This window comes from Asterias amurensis, chromosome 4 (genome assembly GCF_032118995.1).
Source record: "Asterias amurensis chromosome 4, ASM3211899v1".
Lineage (NCBI taxonomy): Eukaryota > Metazoa > Echinodermata > Asteroidea > Forcipulatida > Asteriidae > Asterias > Asterias amurensis.
Window position 1 is genome coordinate 24,014,429 of NC_092651.1, and position 20,893 is coordinate 24,035,321.

The following is a 20,893-nucleotide window of genomic DNA, read 5'->3' on the forward strand; positions in this document are numbered from 1 at the left end:
ATATGTGTAAATTTGAAAGTTTGATGTGGCCAGTGGATCACTGTAGGGTTATTCAATGCAGTTCGTTTAAATAAAGGTGAAAGGTTTAGTCTGGCTCCTGGGCTAAAGTGATTTTCAAATTTTAAGAATTTGAACAGATTTAAGAACATGTAGGATGGAATTGTAATTGGGGGAACACATAACATTTTGGCAATCTGTTTATTAAATCTTTCAGAGTTTTAGAAATATTCTGATTGCATTTCGCAAACATTTCGGTGAATTGTGTGGAGATGTTTAGAGCAAATACATATGTGTACAATGATTGCATGTTTTTGTTTTTAGGAAAACTATTGCGTGTTTCTGTTGATCTCTTCAATAGATTGGTTTTCCATGAATAACCAGCAACAAGTTGACCTCCCAAGATGTAAACTCGAAACCTCATCACTCACGAACAGGTTGTTATTTCCCAGTCAGTCTGTTTCAGTACAAAGCTTGTTGCTTGAGATTCTGTGGTTTCAATTGTTAACCATGGAGAATAAAAATGGTCATTAAGTTGAATTACACTATAGTTAATGTTCCTTCAAGTGGCCCATTGGAGTATCCATGAATGGTTTGAGCAACTTGTGATGTGGTCAGAGAACAATGTTTCAGACTTGAAGTCTTTCATTGCAACTTAAACCCCACAAACAATGGATTACTTGGAAGGTGTGATTAGATGACTGGTGTGTTATATAAGACCTTGTTGTTATTTACACTGGTTGTCTTTGATGACTCAGTGGTAGGTATAGGAGATGATCACACTAGTGGTGGTTTAACTTATAGATGAATACTTAAAAGACAGTTTCTCTGCATAATAAGTACTTCAAATTTTACCACCAGGGAAACTTTTCACGTTTATTGTCATCCAATTAAGTTTGTTCTCGTTGAAGCAAGACCGGTGCCCCTATGAATTTGGTGTATTTCTATAGCACTCTGATATGGAACCCGCTTTGTAAGTTAAGTTAAATCAGTGACCTCCCTTTAAGGCCTGCCTTCACTATTGTCCCGCTCAGTGCCGCTTGTTTGTTCTGGGGTTAAACCATTGTGTCGTTCGGCCTGGACCAGCCACCTTAGCTCACAGTCGAGAACAAAAGAAGGTGTACTTAGGCCGGCCCTCGTGTGGCCGGATGTGAACAGGTTGGCGCCGGGCTGTCTACGGAGTGAAGTCTGATTCATTGTTGTGGGTGCATTGGACTGTACGGGTCTGATAATGAAACTACAACCTACAGGTTGATAAAAAGCTGAGCAAGTTATAACATGTGGATACAGTACACCTTGCTTTTGTAGGCCTACATTGTACATACATAGATTGAAAAAGATTTTGCTTTGGCGACTTTCTGAGTCGAACCCACCCACTACATGTTTCTTTGTATCATGCCTTGCAGTATCAAATTAACAATTTTATAGTTGACCGGGATACTAGTGTCTTTTTCGTGAAATGTCATCCATGAAAATCAATTTGGTTTGGAGGCGGTTCTGGACACTTTTCGGTCACCGAATGGCAGACTATAAATTACTGTCGCCGCTGAGTTCAATTCATCATCAATCAATTCTACAGCAAGACACCACATCACATCTGTACATATCATTCTCTGTGCTAACGATGGCTGAAATTTCTATCAGTTATTTTTATCACAAAACTTCATCGTTTCCAATGTTTACCCGAAAACTTAACTAAAAGAATGAGCAACCTAACCGCAGTTTGATTTCTTATCACAATGTCCGCTGGTAACCCATTAGTTCGGCAATATCAGCATAACGAACACAGAAAACATAGAACCCTTGGTGACCCTGATTGGACGTTGACACCTCATTAGCATATTATCAGCCTCCGAATCGGCCGCTGCCTGGGCGGGCGGAGTGATGGGGGGGTTGCCTCGAGAGACATCCAACAAAAGAAAAGCGGAAATAAAGTCTATGGCAATATTTGAACAATTTTGCTGTACTTCAGCAGAGAGAAATATTATTGTTCTCAGTGCAATAGGACACAACCGCAACCTACTTTTTAGTTTTTGTGGTAGTGATAAGCCATGACACAAGTTGACAGTTTTTTTAAAATACAGTAATTGTAATATCAATAAAACACACAATCCTTGTAAGTTTAATTTAAAATCAGGTTTCTCCCCCTGCAGAGGCTAGCTTACTGGGCCGCTACGCGAAAATACGAAAACAGAAAAAATGTAATTTTTTAAAATTTTGTTGTACTTCAGATCAAATTCACAAAAATAATCATTAAAAAACCATTTAGAATCTCCAAATTGCACAGAGGACTTTTATTACGGTACTTATTTATAAATCTTTTACATTAAAAATACCTATATTTTAACGACTTTTAATAATCCTTATTGAAAATGTTGAGTTTGTAAACACAAAATATAACGCCCCCTTTTAAGATGTATTGTTTATTTACACCACAGTTGTTAAGCAATGTTGCCGTCCACCAGTGGGATTTCCCAGCATCCACCAAAGGTCGAAAAAAATAAACCCTTTGAAAGAATCAGTTGTACCCCGCCAGCCAAGCGCGAAACTTCTCACAGTCCCCCTGGAATAAAAGACTGGAAACTAAATTAAGATCTGGAAAGGACAAACAAAAAATTCTTTTAATCAAATGGAAATAATAACATAAAAGTTTCCAGCATTATTGTTTCACGCTTGAAAAAGTTAAAACGTGAGTGGATTTCCTGTCCATAGAAATGGCAGTCATGCGGTTGAACTCTCTCCTGTTTTGCATGAATACCAACAAGACAGATCTATACACCGACTGAGAGAATACCTATCGTCCAAACTTGCCAGAGTTTCTTTCACACAAAGAGTTCAAGGTTTGGGCACTAGCCTTATTGTCAAAATGTTATTTTTTGTGCCGAAATCTAAGCTTGGGGGCTTTTTCTGATAAACAAAAGGTACTTTACATGATTCAATGGGAGCCGCTCCCCGGCCGAGGCCTCGCAGAAAAAAAAGGAACCTGCCTCTAAGCGGCTTTTAGCATGAATGTATTCAATTGTCACTCCGTAAGTTTTTAATCCCAATAAATTGCTCTCAGTGTTCTGGATTTGAGTTTAGAAAGAGTACACAACCTTGCTCTGTGACTTGAAGGTTGAAAATATTTGTTTGTTTGTTTCAAATTTCTAAAGTATTTATGAACTTAGGTATTTTCTATTATTGTTGGATTAGTGACGAGGGTAGATTATATAGAAGAACAAAGCCAGGGTAGAGGGGCAAGGCAAAACGACACAATATACAGGGCCATGGTCTAAATTGGTTAAGCCACTTAACAGAAAATGGTTTGTCTCAGTTGTTATTTTGTTCAGCAAAATAAACAGAAATCATGTAGAAAAAACAAAAACAGAAACCAATCAAACGTTATTCTCATCACAGCATCAGAAACCAATCAAACGTTATTCTCATCACAGCATTGCCTCGAGGAACCTTTTTCAGTTTAGTTTCACCATATTGCTCGATAGTTTTGCAGTGGCGGATTTTTAAACTGGATACCTAAAGATCATTTGGTTAATATCTAAGTTAACAACATTAGTCAAAATAACAGTACATAGAAAGTATAAAGGCAAGATATTGAAAAACAAACTAACAAACAAAAAATATTTAAAAACTTTCAGACCAAGTGTATAAAATGAATAATTAACAACAATTTGATTGATAACATAGTTAACATTAAATGTTACATAAGTGTTCATTAAATAACTATTAAATTTTGTTCTGAAATTTAGTACTCTTGTCATGTGGTGTTGGGCTTTTTATAAAAAAGAAAGTGCATTTGTATTCAATAAATCATGAATAATAAAGAATATCTAATATCCTTTTTCATACATAAATTCCTAGAAATTCAATTAGATTCAATTCAATTCAATTCAATTCAACTCACTTTATTATCCATGATGGGAAATTCATTTCCACCTTTTATACATCAAATTTACAGAAATGACATAAAATTATTGTTTACCATAAAACAGTACAAAAAACACTACCGGTACAAGCCATAAAAGTCTATAAAATTATTACATGAAAAGCTGGATGTATAATATATATTTTTTAATCAAGAGTGAATCTTTTAGTAAAAGATTTAGGAGACATAATCAGGATTGCAGACAGCTTTTCCAAACAGTCTGGACAGAGAACTAGTTCATTAAGATTTACGTTCTAGAAAGACATGAATAACTTTCAACAGAAACAAAAACCCATCATTCATCATGTTCTTCAGTCGCCAAATCTATGTACAATTTCCCCAGGTCTCTCCGAACTGGTCTGAGATCATGTTTGGCAATGAGTTGTGTTGTTTTATGACGCTGTACTTTAAGCAATTTTATGGCCTGCGTGACAGCTTTTCCGCGCCAAGTTTTTCATATTTGGAGGCGAAAATTGTTACAGCATTTTTGATAGAAGGTTATACAGCCAAGGTAGGTGCTGTTGATATGTTAGGAGCTCACTCTTAAATCTTTTTATAGACTGATTTCTTCCTGTACATAAAAATGGTTCACAAATTTTTACCCAGGTGTCCCAAGGTTTATCTGCTGCTTATGGCTTTTGGTGTGCATTTATTTCTGAAATATGACAGGTAGTAAAAACAGGCAAAGACTTTATTTGAAGCCTCGAGTGTGTTGAATGTACTTAGCCTCCCCATATCTCCCCACATAAACCATCATTTTCTTTAATAAACAGTTTTATGTGAAATTTTCCAGTGTTGCTGATGGAAGGAGTTCTTTTGATTTGAAAATGATGGCCAAGTTTTATTAGGAACTGTTTTGCAGGAGTAAGTTACAGAGACCTTAAATCCAATCGAAAAGTAAAAAACCAATAACAACAACTCTGGCCACACTTGAAAAACGATCTTGATCTGTATTTAATAAAGCAATGATAAAAACTTCTTGCAGTTGATCTAGATTGTCAAATTGCTATTTGATACAGCGGGGACAGCTCGTCATTTTACTTGGATTATTCGTAGTTGGTGTGTCGTGTCCAATTTCGTTCCTTTCTCTCGATACCTATCAATGCTTAATTCTGCACCTGCTGTTGCTGCAGATTTTCTAGACCAAAAACACTCATTGTACAGCATATCTGTGTGTTCACATTTTTTTTTGAACCTGATGGTTGATTGGGGAGCCAATCTGCTCCTGAATTCCACTTGAAGGCAAACGCTCAAACGCTGTACTTTTGGAAGCAGCGCAAGTGCAACTTTTTCATTGCAAAAAAAAAGGCCCTAAACACCCAAACAACGGAAAAAACAACCTCGTACGATTTGCGGACTTAGTCTACTTCCATGCCCTGGGGCCAGGAAGCCAAAATCATGATAATTGCGGAGTATTTGTTCCGCAGGTCAGGATAAGCCTGCACTTTGGGTCATTATCGAGTGGTATTAAAGTACATTTAACTCTACAATCAGAAACATTTTTATTGTCTCGTGGGATTTACATTAAAAAGCACCTTATAATAGAACTCTCAAATAGCATTTTGAACTTTATACATCAAATATCAACGAATGAACAGTTCAAACCATGGCCATGTCTGAAATTGTTTTTCTTCTTAAAAGTGCGGCACCAGAAAGAACTACCTTTTGTGAGTTCACAGCAAAGTTATTGATCAAAGATCAGATGCCCCCATAGCCCGGAAGTTTTCAATTCTGGCGGTTGTTTCCTAAAACTGTTGAAGCTCACAGCTGGAGTATGGCTTCCAGAGGAAAAGTTTTGGCTACTGCATGGCAATCTTGACCTGGAGTTACAGTGTGCCCCAATTTAGAGGAATTTATTTTGGAAACAAGGGTTTATAAGTGGGGGATAAAGTTAAGAAATTTAGGACTCTGGGGGAAGTTGTTTCGATTCAGTAATCTCTGAGGTTTACTGGCCGTGGCGGATGTTTTTGAAGTTGGATTCCTGTTGGCAAGAAATGTTTTCAGATTAAGGATAAATATTTGGGCACAGTGAGGAAATTTATAAATCCAAATTACGAAGGTGTGTTGGACCATTTCCCCTTCTTGTTTTCTTTTTCTTTTTATTCCCCTCAAGAAGTAGCTATGTATAGAAGAATAATAATTAGGATAATTGCTTTTCAAGTTACCTCCAAAAGACAAAACATATTTAGTCTCTGAAAAGTAGGTTTGAGCAAGGTCAGCTTTTTATTTTTAAGCTGTTATTACATTAAACTGTGTTATTAATGACACAGTTATGATTCTTTTATCTCCAAAGGAATAGTTAAAGGAACACGTTGCCTTTGGTCGGTCGAGTTGGTCCATGAAAAGCGTTTGTAACCGTTTGTTATAAAATGCGTATGGGTAGAAAGGTGTTTTAAAAGTAGAATATAATGATCCACACAAACATGCCTCGAAATTGTACAGTTTTCCTTTTACCTCGTCGACTAACACCGTCGGCCATTTTTAAAAAAATTCATAAAATATTGTCTTGATTAATTATTATAATCAGAGAACCCACAGCACAATTTGCTGTCAAAATTGTCCACTTACAGAAGTTCAGGGAATGATTTACTGCGTAGCCAAACACATTTTGTGCACACTGAATGCCAATATTGAGTATAAAAACCTGATTTATGAGTAGCAACTGTTACATTTTGTATTGCATTTTGCTATGCTATACATTTAAAAGGGAAATTGTTTGCTAAGGTTTTAAACAGTACAAACCTTCATTCAATAACAGAGATCAATTTATGTAGATCCCAGGTGCATCCAAAAGCATAAAGCAGATTCAATTAGATGAACGTGAGCAAGTGCATCCAATACATATTACTCAACATCTCTACATGCCAATTTAGGGAAAAAAATACAGCGAGCATCTCTCTCGTTGCACTTAATTCAATCTGTGTTAGGGATTTTTGTCTCCAAACAAAGATAGGATATTATTAAGGACAGGTGGTGTAACATTTTATTAATATTTATGAATAGAACACGGCAAATGTATTCAGTGATCACCTATATATTTATTTGTTTATTTGATTATTTATTTATTGACCAAACCAACAGCGGACGAGCCGCCAATTACACGGTGGGCTAGATAACGTCAATGTTGTCACACATGGAATGTACACATCCAAGTATGTGTCAGTTTAGGGCAGTTTTATACTACGTGTAGGCACATGTAGGCACGGGTATTTTTTGTGATTTTTCATTTGCTATCCATCTAGAGCTGTAAAAACAAATGTTCATTTCTGGTGACCCTTTGGGAAGTGATTTGCATAATATTTATTCAGTTAGGTCTTGATAGAAAACTTTGATCCAACATTTATAGACAACTTATAATTGGTTTGATAGAACATCTTAAATCAACTTTGTTGATTTGTACAGCTTTGATTCAGAGAAACAACTTTCAGGCCGGATACTTAACGAAGGCAACTGAAGCAATTAACTTCATTCAATACTGGCCAATGTCATTGCCCTGGTAACCCTTGAAAAGTTTCAATATTTTCCTAATTGAAGTGCCCTTTACCAAGGAAAAACGACCTTGTTTATTGCAAAAGTGCTAGCTAGGATTGAAACTTTGTACTTGTTAACTTCACTGGAAAAAATTAGACATCTAAAATACTTACTTCAAACTTCAATCCAATTTACATTTTCATTAGTGACAGGTGTAATACATTCAGAAATTTTGTGGGCAAGCAATGCACATTAGTTTTATGGATAATACAGTTCGCACTTCGCATTACTACAAAGTGGACTTGTATTTTGTGTGTGTTGCTTGTTGTGTATTTGTATGTTAACGTATTGCGCAATACGCATTACGCACAGCTCCTGATGGACACAAGGATTTCGGGCTTTATGTTTTTACTATTTCAGTATGTGCTCTGAATTGCTCTAAAACATAATGTGGACATCTGTTTCTTCAGCACATACAATTTTGTATCGCATGTTTCTCTGGCCTCAGCATAAAAATCATTAGTTCTAAGTATAGCTTCACCACAGACTCAAGACACAGGCAGCCAGCCCTCTCTAATTATACAATGTCACCATCGGAGGTCTTAGTCTGGCGACCATAGACTAGGGTTAGACTGGACACGTTGGCTGCACTGGGTGGACTTCCCTGTCGAGTCAGTCCCCTAAAATGGCCGACTGCTTCCCCATCTATATTTGGGAGTGTTGGAATGTGAGGTTGGACATAACCTGTGGTGTTGTGTCGCCAGGCAGTGAACTTGTAGGCTGGACGCATGTCTGGAGCCACAAATCAAAACTTGATGTTCTGTATCAAACAATGCATTAAAAAGCTGGTCATGTTTAACTTGGGCGGGCTTTGCCGATGGTTTGGTGTATCTCGGCTATTTTTTTAATAAAATATGACAGACAATTGAAATTATACTTGCATGGGTAAAAGTAATTACCAATTAATGAGGGTTGTCAATCATTATTCATTCCGCCAATCAATTTTGTTAATCGGCTGCACATGTTACTGATAATTAACATTATGTGTTGAGTGCTTCTGTGCTCTGAGAAGGAATCATCCACTGGACATTTTAATTATATGTTTGGTTGGTTAGGTTAGTTTACCTGGGCAGAAAACTGATTGGGCTTGGGTAAGTTACTCTGTACCTCGAGGTGGAATTTTCACGGGTTGTTTGCACTGAACTTGAAATGGTCAAATTACCCATTTGCTTGGTTACTTAACCCCTTAAATAATAGTAATAATAATAAAACGGACATTTATATTGCACAGTTACCTATATAAATATACTCTACTGTGCATTACAAGGAATACAAAAAATGCAGAGAAAAAATGAAAACACAAATACACAAAGAGAGCAAGAATGAATTAAATGGGTGAAGTAAACAAATGGGTTTTTAACTTAGATTTAAATTAATTAACTGAAGGAGATTGTCTAATGCAAGGTGGGAGATTGTTCCAAAGATTTGGAGCGGCGATTTAAAGTCTAATGCAAACACGGCTTTATCGAGTTGACATGTTTATGAAATTTGTTCGGAGCTCACGCCGAAACCCTCAACCAGTATGTGGTCAATATACGAAACAGGGCACTAGTGATCTATCGGTTACCTCAGACTCAGTCACAAACAGTTTAATATCCTGTCAGACTGTCGAAGCACCTGCTTACAACATTGAATTTACGACAGACAAAAGTCAAGGGCAAGAAGCAGGCATGGACGATCAATAATCCCAAGCCAATAAAAATAACTCTGTTGTTTATTATTGTTTTGTTCCAAAGGGGAATATTATTCAACCCAAAGGAGAAGTCTTGCAAAATTATTGCCGAACTTTGTCGTATAATAATCTGTTAAACAACGCAGGTCTTCTCATATTTTACTTTTATGCAGTCTGTCGTAAAAGCCTGGGAATGAAAGATTTGAAAGAAAGAAAGCATTCAATGTTTTTAACCTTTGGCTTAAAAGTGAGGAATTGTAGTGTTTTTTTTTGGCAGTGCTACTGCCCTGGTGCCCTGTGCTTTTGCTGTGGTGCCCTTTGCAAAGTTCCTTTACAAATTTGAATTTCCCTAAAAAAAATTCCCTTTGAAAATGTCTGTGTCCCTTCTAGATTGAAATTCAAGGCCTGTGTTGACAGCAATAGTATTATTAGAGTAAGTTAATTGATAATAAATTAATTACGTTAATTCGGAGGTGTTGGTTCGAGTCCTACTTCAGGTAACTGTTCTACCCCAAATTAATTGATGATTGTTTTGTTGATTGCTATTCCTCTAGGAACGATCCGCACATCTGAGCACCTTGACCGGGAGAGCATCCCGTACTTCTGGCTGACTGTCTACGCCCAGGACCACGGAGCAGTCCCTCTCCACTCCATCATCGAGGTCTTCGTCAATGTCGAGGACGTCAACGACAACAGTCCGCAAGCAACCAAGGCCATCTTTGAAGCCTACATCCCAGAGAACTCACCAGCGCTGGAGGAAGTAATTCGTGTGGAGGCAACGGATCCGGATGAGACGTCCAGCCAGGCACTGACTTATGAGATCACAGCCGGGAATCCGCAGTTTGCAATCAACAGCTACACAGGTGCGTTTTCAAAATATGTTTGTGACATTTTTAACGTGGAGTGATCCGTGTATACCTCTCATGTGCATGGCTCTTTGATGTTTCCGTTCAAAGCAATCAGCGCTTACAATGTACACTGCACTTTGATAATGTGAGTGGCATACATTCACATCATGAAAATAGTGTCAATTGTTCCCGTTATGAGCAACAGATTTCCAAACCAGAAGTGCAAACAATTATTTCAAAATCAATTCTGTTTTCCCACCTTTTTTTTTTCTAAATCAAAAGAAAAATGTGTTCTTTGCTTGTAGTTGTAGACCTCCAGGGCTCAATTTCATAGAGCTGCTTAAGCAGAAAATAGTGATTAGAATAGTTCTGCTAAGCAAAGTTAAGCAGGATCACAGTCACAGATTGTGCATGTGACACATTTTCTTTGCTGGTAACCTTATTCTGGTAAGCATACTTTTGTTTGTGTTTAAGCTGCTCATTGAAATTGGGCCCTGAGGATTCAAAAAGTACAGGCACCCGTTGGTGTACAATGTACATTGCTATGAAACTGTGGTTTGTTTAGGATGTCACATGAAGATTTGAACCCTTCTTTTACACCCATCGGACTTCTTCACACCATTCCCATGTAGGTCTGTCAAATTGAAGTTTACTTTAGAAATTATCACATCAAACACGGTAATTGTCAAATAGTGCCCACGGTGGTAGGTCAGCGTCCCTAAGAATACAAGAAACTCATGTTTTATTTAGACTACAATTTTGTCTTCCCGGTGGCGGATCAGTGTGAAAACACACCGAAATTGGTGCATCCAAATACTCTATTTGCGGATGGTGGGGGATGAAGTTGGGATTGCCTGGGTGCCAGCGACAGGTGAACTTCTGGGTTTGTTTTCAGAGCTTACGGACGGAATCTTCTCGGAGCGGAAACAGTTGTGGAGTTGCTACCCTGCCGGATCCACGCTAGAAAAACAAATACAGTAATTCTTCATCGTCCGTCAACATCCTCCAACACCCCCAGTAAAAAAAGGGGAAACAAAAAAATCTGGGCCAAACCCCAGCAATACGCTAGGAATTTTTTTGTCATGGTTCACCAGGTGTGCAGAGAGAGTTTTTTTTTATGTGTGTGAGTTGATTCTCTAAACTAACAACGGACCGGTAGTGGGTGACCATTCAACAAACACAGACGCTTGTGTCAACCGGATGATAAAATAACACGTAATCTGTGGATTTCAACACGGGATTTTGTTTATGGTTTCCGGAAACAGAATCTTCCTGTTTGGAGCCATGTTTTTTGACAAGGTCCTGTGGATTTTTGTTTTGAGATGATGCGGTATTCAAAATGTTTCCTTTGAAGTATCTCTGCTTGGCCATTTACTGTACTATAAGAAGTAACGTTTGGTTCCTGAAATATTTGATGTTAAGGTTTAGTCAAAGTGTAGCAATAATTTTTTTTTCATTGAATGCAAGTATTTCATTTTTTTGTTTTGGGGTCGATGATTAGATTCCCATTTTCTCTATTCCAAGTGAACAATTTCTCTTGTACCACATTGCGAAATGCTGCACAAAATATATCAGTTTCTACTCAAAACTCAATATCTCCCACTCAAAATTAAAGGCATGTGATTTTTCAGGAATTGTTTTCTGATTACAGGATATTCTTAAAATCTTGAGCCTTCAATTTGCTTTGAAACAGTTAAAAAGAAAGAAAAAATAGTCCGCATTTTGTCAATATCTGTTGTTTTGTATTTCTGGTGATTTACAAAATCTCCTGGGTTATAATATCCGGGAGGTTCGGGTCTAGAATAAAGGGGAGCCCCAGGCCTGCATGCCATTTTTCAGGGAAGTTCAAATTTAAACCTCATCCATGAACAGACGCATAAAGTGTGCACAAAACATGTTCAGTATTAACAAATCTCTATGGTCTCAAAATTACGAGATGAAATCTTTCCATGACACTGATCACAAAGTACATGTCCTATCCCATCTATACTCATCACAGTTATCCATTATACAGTCTACTGTACATACAAACATTCACATCGGCTGCACATGAATGTCAGCTAAATCTAGGCTAATGAAATCAGGTGTGTAATATAGTCACGTCGTTGACCCCATGAGTTTGACAGGCGGTAGGATTGCATGGGAGACATCTGTTGCCCTGTGGTGTATGAGATGTTTACATGTACTATACAGTCGGATATCCAGGACTATGTGCTCTCCTTAGAGTCACAATAAAGTGATGTACTGTAACATATTCCACTTTTTACATCACTGGCTGGATTCAAAACTTCCTTCAGATCTCATTGAATGATTGCTAAGTAATACACTACCCTCTTGTTTTTTCTGCAATGTTCCCCTCCTGTTTTTGTACCAGTTGTGTCGCTTCACCGTGAGTGTCTCTGGGCAGATACCAGTGCATTTTGATTTATTGTTATCAGACAAATAAATTTGATGATTCTCAGTCTTGACACTTGGTATTAAAGTTTTACTATTAATATTTCTAAGAGACACTCTTTAAGGAACGAGGTATCAATGTGAAAGTTGTGTTCAAATCAAATGCGATTTTGTTTCTGTAAACCTTACTTGCGAGGACAAGGAATCATGTTTGAAAACAAAACAAGAAATGTTACCGTAAGCTGCTATTTCAGTCTAGAATCACTTAACTGTTGTTTAGATATGTGCATCTGTCATTGGAAATTAATGGCTTGTAAGAATGGACTCGTCGGAAAAACCAATGTTGTACCCTTCCTTTAAGTATAGACTGTTTACAGCTCCACTAACACTATCACAGTCTTTAAGTTCTTGACATTCATGAGGCTTTTAATGCGTGTCCCTCGCAGTGAACCTGCACTCTTACCTCCTTGTGGTTACCAGTTACCTCCTCATGGTTACCAGTGACACTGAGCGGTCTGGGGTTGTGTTTATATGACGACTGCGTGGGAAAATTGTCCCAGACATTTCAAGTTCTGAGCGATGAAAAACTGACCTGATATCAGCAGAGTCACGCAACGGTCAGGGGAGTTGGTGATTTGTGCTGGATTAGCCAGAACTTGACTTTTCTCTTGGATTTATCTTTGTGAGGGTCTGTGACGGCAGGAAACTATTTCAGACAAAGTTCATATCAAATTAGTTTAATGTGTGACTTCAGCAGTAGAATTAGATTCCTTTTAGACATAAAAAGGAGAGATGGTGATTTGTATCAAACTAGCCAAAACTTGACTTTCTTCAAGATTTATCTTTGTGAGAATCTGTGATGCCATTATACCATTTGAGATAAAGTTCACAACAAATTAGTTAAGTACAAACAAATATGCAACTACAGCTGTAGAATTAGATCCCCTCTTAAGTCATATAAAAGGAGAATGGTCCAATACCTCTATTTAAAAAACTCTTAATTTGAATTTATGTAAAAGAATTATCCAATTGGAGAAACACAGCTGAAGTACTGAAGACCCTAGAACGGCGACCCGACAGCATTAAAATTCTGTACTTCATAATCAAAAGAGAAATCTCAACTCTACTGCAAGCTCCCTAGAGATTTCCATACCCTCGGTAAACACAGAAACTATTCACATTTCCAACCTATTTTTCCCTCCGTTTTTAGTTCTTTTTTCTTTTATCACCGTGGTCGATGGCCCCTGGTGGGAAAATCCTCATCATTTGAAAGGGTTCGGAACAAACCAGCATTGTATGCATATTGAACGAACAGCTCCTTAGGTGAGGAATGCACTGTTTGTGATTGGGAACGTTTTTGTGTTGGTCTTATTGACTTAGTTTCAAAGCAGTTGTTGTGATTTTCGGTCGGAGGTCCAAATTTCACCCAAAGTGTAGTTTTTGTTTGTGGCAGGCTACCTTTGTGGAACTCACTTGGCATTCTATTGTGACACGCTTCTCGCAGGTGTGTTTAAAAACATCAACAATTGAGGAAAACCGCGGGTGCTGAGAATTCCTGGAGTGAAAAATTTAAATTATCGTAATCCATCAAAGTTTGATTTGCATTTATCTGATTCTCCCATGGTAGAAGGGGGTCATTTTCTTAGTATCAAGGCTTCTTAAAAAAAGAGAGTCTGTAACATACTTCAGGGTCTAAATTCATAGTGCTGCTTTAGCAGACGATACTGCTTTTAAACATATTTCTGCTAAGCAAGTATAAGCAGGAAACCAGTTGGCTGGTAACCTTTTCTGGTAAGAAGAATCGTTTGTGCTTTAAATCTATCAAATTACCTTGTAAACCCACATAAGGTGCTACATAATTGGATCTCAGAATTCATCACTTCAATAACCTACATGTATCTTTCTCTGAAAGTTTGTATATATGCGTCTTGAATACCTTGTTAGGTAGATACGTGCGCTATATAAGACTTCGATATTATACTATATTATTATTAAAATCAGGGAAAAACCCAAAGATGGGTTTTTAATCTAAACTCTTTTCCGATTCACATGATGACCACTTGATTTCATGGAGCTGCTTAACCACAACAAAATAATGCTTACCAGAATGAGGTTACCAGCCAAAATACATTATAACATGTACCATCTGTGACTGGTATCCTGCTCAGTTGGGTTAAAACCAACGGTTTCACCAAAACTCAATCAGAGATTGTCATTAGATGTACATGGTGTTACCGCAAACCTTTACTATACTGCTCAGTTTTGCTTAGCAGCAAATCTTAAAGCAATAGTTTTTACGAAATTCTGCCCTGTCTTTACTGCCGGTCTTTGAGTTTGACCATGGACAGTATGTACAGACACATCCCTGAGGTCTTTGACCAGTATTTTCTTCTTTGGTACTGTGAGGTGAGACCGGACATTAACAGAAGACCTAAGGTTTTGCATAGAAAGGAAGTTGGTTTATTCCTAGAGATTATAACGGCTGCTGTAGTAGAAGGTTGATCAATAGTCTAAGCTCGATCCCAACCATAGGATTGGACAAATCCTGCCTTATTCAAAGGATTAGGAGTCTTGATGATACATAGGCTTTAAAACAACCTATAATCCAGATTAGTGAGACTTTTTTCAGTTGTAAAGACTTCAATAACAGAAGTGACCTTTTTGCTAATACAACCATGCTTGAAAAATTTGATGTTGTAAGCGCCCTCATAAAGGAAAAGTTGTTGAAACATTTGTTGAATAAGTTGGAAATAAAATGCAATACCCATCGAAGCATACTGTTTTACCTGTGACTAAATGTATATGCTAGTGTATTTAAAAAAATAAATTAAAATTTCTTCTGTTGAACAGTATTTGATGCAAAATATGACTGGAGTGGGACCTCCAGATTACATGCCAGCGCTCTAACAACTGAGCTATCTGTCTAGCCCCTAGGGTTGCGATTTGGGTTCTGCTCTCGTAATTTGTCTTTGTTCAACCCCAAATTATTTGAAATTTACCAAGTCAGTATTCCTTGTGGTTTATAACTTGACACTAGTATATTTGAATAACGTCATTGCTTCCTTATTAGTTAAATCTTTATTTTAGCTGAGACAGTCAAAAATCCAATGTTATTTGATTAGGTGGTAAATAAAGTATCCCTGTTATTGTTGAAAAGTTGCCAGAATTTTCTACCTGAGTTGACTGAGTCATGTATGTGGCTTGTTACAAGCTCGCCAGTTTAAACTTAATCTATCCTTTGTCACTAGAAGCGCCCGTACACTTCCAGCAACAACACTCACCATTCCAAATCCGTTGTTTGGGAGTTAATCCCATTCACAGACTAATAAGAGAACAGAATTTAGAGCTGATCGGCCAGCATCAATTGTTTGGGATCACACTAATCTATCCGCTTGTGGTTGCGGTTGAATTCTATGACCAAGTCCTGGAGTGTTTGTCCAGTCTTTGGTCTCGCTTGGACCTGGTCGTCTGGTTCCCCCCCAAAACAGTCGCTTGTTTCACTCCATGGATTTAGAGATGAATATCGGCAGCTGTGCTCTTCCAAGGTTTCTTCGCAAATCATCTGTCGAATTGCGGTTATAATGAAGCTGGACAAATTAGCCCTCGTTTAGTTCAGAACTGCGCTGTTTATAATCCCAGCTTTACTAACGATTCCCGGAAAGCACCGTGGATCTTTGTGTGGTTATGTTTTGATCAGTTCTGACTATGTGAGATTAAGCAGGATCGATCAAACCACATCTTCGTAAAAAATATGTTATCCACTCATCAAGAATGAAAAAAAAAAACTCCTTCTCAAAATACTTCTCATACAAACTGAGCAAATTGAACTTTTGTAAAAACAAACTAAAAAAAAAAATTGAGAAGGCTCAATGAACACCCAAGAAGGAGACAAACCCAACCCAATCCTCCAAATAACAAATTGAGAATGCTTTAATATTTGTGTTTCAGTTACTTGTAAGCCTACGCACCCAGTCTTTATGTCATAAATAGTCCTTTATAATTCATAAAAAAACAAAATCTGAAGAACAACTATATCTTAAAAGTTGTTTGCACTTTAAAGCATATTTTGATTGCTTGATAATATTATAGGCCTAGATCAGGCCTGATACTTCACGGAGGCAACGAAGGCGATTGCCTCCGTGTCCCCTGGTCACTGCCTTGGTGCCCTTCAAATGCTCCAGTACAAATTTGCAATTTCATCATAGGGTGCCCATTACCAAGAAGAAAATGCCTTGGTGCCCTTGCTCTTTCAAAAACGAAGCATACAGCCCTGCTAGATGTCACCAATGACTGGTGTTTTTATGAGTAATTCTGACAATAATTGTGCCACGTTGCTCAAGAACACAATGGCAGCAATTATACCCATTGATGGTGAAGTTGGAATCGACTGTATTTGTGCCCGAATATATAGGATTTAGTATCCATGATTTCACATGGGTTGTGGTTAGACACATAGCAGGCTTCATGATGGTTGAGGAGCCACATGCCTTTGAAATACAGTTCCCACCAGGATTGTCTCTTAGAAATTGGTTCAAGTCCTTCCTGATTCTTTTTCTCTTCATGTTTGATTTATCACCGAAGGGTTGTCATAATGTGCCATAGTTTGATCCTTCAAGGTAACCCATTCATGACGAGGAACAAAGAGCCAGACAAACTTGAATTTCTGTCCAGTGAAGTCATTATTTTCACGGGACTAGTAGCGGATCTCGTCGGTTCTGGTTTGCTGCTTTTCAATGGAATAAGGAATAAGCACAGACTTTGGTTTTAAATCATGCATTATACAAATTTTGTAAATTCGTGGGTGATATAATTAAGTCTGATTCCATATCATAGCTTGAATCAAACTTGTTGATGTACAACAGGCAATTTTACCTTTTAAGTAATCAATCAATCAATCAATTTGAATACCGCATTCCCCCGGACAATAGCTACATGGCGCCGTAGATGTTATTTCTGTAAAATATGACGCCAAAACATTTTAAAAGTACAAGGGTTCAAATATTTTCAGCTGAAAGGCTAAGTTGACTGTATGAACTTTAATTTTTTTATTATTACAATCTCTACATAAAAAGGCTTATTGAATGTCACAACACACCCCCACGTTTTAAAAGCACTTTGTAGTTTTCTAATTCCTGTTGTCATACCCAACAACTCTTTAAACTGTTCTGTTCGCATGATAAGCTTTTATTACATCCATGAAAATAGCTGTTAACATTAACACACGTAACTCCAATTCAGAAGAGAGAGAGAAACACCCAAATACTGGCAGAGGCAAAACACCTTTTCCTTTGTCTGCATGCAAGCTGAAGAAAGAGTTAAAATATCACCTATTTATACTATATCCACTGTGAGAATTTATGTCCATTTTTATTTGCGACAATTTCACAAACTGTTAAATATGATTTGTCAGGTTTTTTTTAATGTGATCCATTAGATGCGGCAATCAACTTGAGAACAGACTGAGAGTTGTGTCAACAACTAGAGAATTATTTATTTAATTTGTTTTTCCAATAATTAATCATTCGGAACATTGCAGTGTTGACAGGCATGGAGGTGTAAAATCTTCGTTTGGTCCCAGCACCTGACTTATAAACATGCGCATTGGACCATTCACTAATGACCTTTTTCCTGTTTACCAAAGATTTGATTAGTCAATATAATGCAGCCCTGTAGTGTGAATCCATCACAAATAATTATTGTTAATCTTTGCCTTGCACTAAAAAAGGGCTCAGTTGTGACATTCCTTGTTTAAAAAGATCGTTTACATTATTCATGGAGCCTCCTCCATGCATTTTCATATTACATGTATGTGTGTACTGCATGTTTTGACTGTACACATAGTGCTGACTGCCTACAATTATTAATACAATCGTTCTCATGAATGTTACATCCTGAACATAAATTTGTAGAAGCCCATTCTAGCGGTCTTCGATGAGACGGGTGGGGGTCGAGCGAAATGTAACTGCAGCGTTCAAGCCGTTGAATTTCAGAATATTTTTCCTGTTTTGTTTATTTTACATTGACATTTTACTAAGACTAAAGCCCGGTTTATACTCATGCAAAGTTTCTTGCACCACACTTTGAAGGGGAGCGTGTACCGATTAATGTGTCACAAAAACTTGCTTTGCATTCGCATTTGCATCAAGTATGAACCAGGCTTTAGTAGAGACAAGATGGACATACCTTTACCCCTTGTAGCTATTAACCAAACCTCTTGATTTTTATGTGTGGTAAATGTAGAGAGTCTGTAAGCCACTAAACATAACAACTTGTATATTTAGGGTGTTTCATATCCAAACTAAGAACATACCCATAGCAATGTTTTTAGGATGTTTCTCTTGAGTCCAATCACACCCATGAGTATTACAAGGCTCCAGTTCCCACAAATTGCTCATTAGTTCATCCACACACATAGGTTTGAGTTGCCCCAAAGGAATATTTTTATTGCATTGAGGTATGCTGGATGGGCTTCACTCTTGTCATTACGTAATTTCAGGGTGTAACCTTGGAACTTATGAAATTCCACACATTGGACTGCTATAATAGCCCTTCTGGATGAAGTAATCACATATTGGATACAAGTTGAATGGAGTGTTTCAGATTGTTGAATGATGTTTTATATGTCTTCAGGTTTTAATTGTCACCAATAGATTGATATGAATGGCATTGATGAAGCTTTAGAATTGTAGTTACAAAAAGGTTGTTCACATAACTTTTGAAAAATATTTAGTATTCGGTGCTTAATACACATGGATATAAGGGTAAAAACAAAGGAGATTCTTTACCGTTGATTCAAGACTAACATCTATTGAAAAAATAGCCCTTGATCTGTAAGCCCGAAGATACACATACGGTAAAAATGACGAGGATGTCAGATTTAGATGTTGCGGGTAAACCTTTAAAAATATTCCAATGCAGTCATGTAGGATCGGAAAGCCCAAACCACATGCAAGGCTCTGGTCCGGGATTCGAACCGGGGTCAATAGAGGTGAAACGAATTGAAGGGTTTGATCTAACCTGAATGCCCATTGTGAGGGGGGGGGGGGGGGGGGGGGTGTCCACTAGCTTGGGTACCGGTATCTTGAGATCAGAATGATGATGTACCGTACCATTTTTGAAATCCATTTTAGTGTTATTGATGTTGGTCTCGCGAAGGTTCTTTTGACACAAACAATAAACATGCTTTAAGGGTGTGGGTCAAGAGAGATTATATGGATTTCCCTGTATCAGAATTTCATTGTGAAACAGAAATTCCAATAACGGCACCGCCAAAAAAAAAAAAAAAAAAAACTTTTCAATTTCAAGTGATGGAATAGCACATAGTTCGATCCAAGGTTTATACTGAATTTATTCAACTCAAACAAAAGTTAAACAAACTTTTTTTCTCCCCCGACACTTTTCTTTCTCTCCTGTCAAATTCCTCTACATTCATATTAAGCCATTACCGTTGCATTTGTGTATCTACTTCAATGTATCGCTGTTCCCCACAAAGGAAAACCGTCAACAGTTTTGGCAAATCTTCCCCACGAACCCCTCAAAGGGGTTATTGGTTATCGCCCAAGCTACACTTTTGTCTCTGTGTAAATTTGAGTTTGGCTTGCTGTTGTTCCGAGGCTACCTGCCAGAAAGGAAGCCTTTGTGCGGGGCTGCCTTTGTTAGCTTTGTCCTGGAACACCTCTCGTTGGTTATGAGGAGTCTATTTTTTTCCTTCAGCAGCTCGTGTTTGCTTTTTTTTTTCCCAGCCAGGGATTTGTGTCTTGGTGTTAGCATGGTGAAGGTGTTTAGCGGGTTGTTGTTGGGTGTTAGATTTCTTAAAGGTACTGTGTGTAATTATATGTCCATAGGAAAGTAAGGACTACAGAAGATAGTGGTGAATGACTCTTATCATGCAGCACTGTCTCCCACACTGGTAGTAGTCTTGAGGGGCTTCACTGTGTGAGGCCAGAGATTGAGACCTGGGCCCTATTTCATAGAGTAGAAAAAGCAGCTAACCATGACAAAATCATGCTTACCAGAATAAGGTAACCAGCCAAAATATCATTTGCCACGCACCATTTCTGACTGGTATCCTGCTAGTTTCTGCTAAGAACACAATTCGTTTTTGAAAGGGCAAGGGCACCAAGGCATTTTCTCCCTGAAAAAGGGCAACCTATGAAGAAATTGTGAATTTCTACTAGAGCATCTCAAGGGCACGAAGGCAATGACAAGGGAGCATGGAGGCCTTCATTGCCTCCGTGATGTATCAGACCTGAACCATCTTACTCTTCAGTATTCTTGGTATCTGGATGCATTGCCTATTTACCTGCCTGTAGTATTTGCACAACTCATCAAGAAAATCCCCAAGAGGTGTTTGAGAGGTCTCATTGGGGTCACCTTTGTTCAGGTTGAGGTTTGTTTGTTGTCCTGAGAGAGAGAGAGGTTCAATGTAGTAAAGCGTGGGAGAATGAAATGTGTTTACCAGTACCTGCACTAGAAAAAAAGTTCACTTAGCAGGCCTGGAAATACATGGAGTCCATGGTCCCTGGTCTT

The 20,893-nt window shown here is 37.9% G+C and overlaps 1 protein-coding gene across 2 annotated transcripts in view; it reads left to right on the forward strand.

Annotated features, from left to right (window-relative positions):
• LOC139935815 (protocadherin Fat 1-like) overlaps window positions 1–20,893 on the forward strand; it is a 123,400-nt gene that overhangs the window by 18,026 nt on the left and 84,481 nt on the right. For both annotated transcript variants that reach the window (XM_071930412.1, XM_071930413.1), the window contains exon 3: window positions 9,677–9,985. In XM_071930412.1, the coding sequence (XP_071786513.1) occupies window positions 9,677–9,985 (309 nt within the window). The remainder of the gene's footprint in view (window positions 1–9,676; window positions 9,986–20,893) is intronic.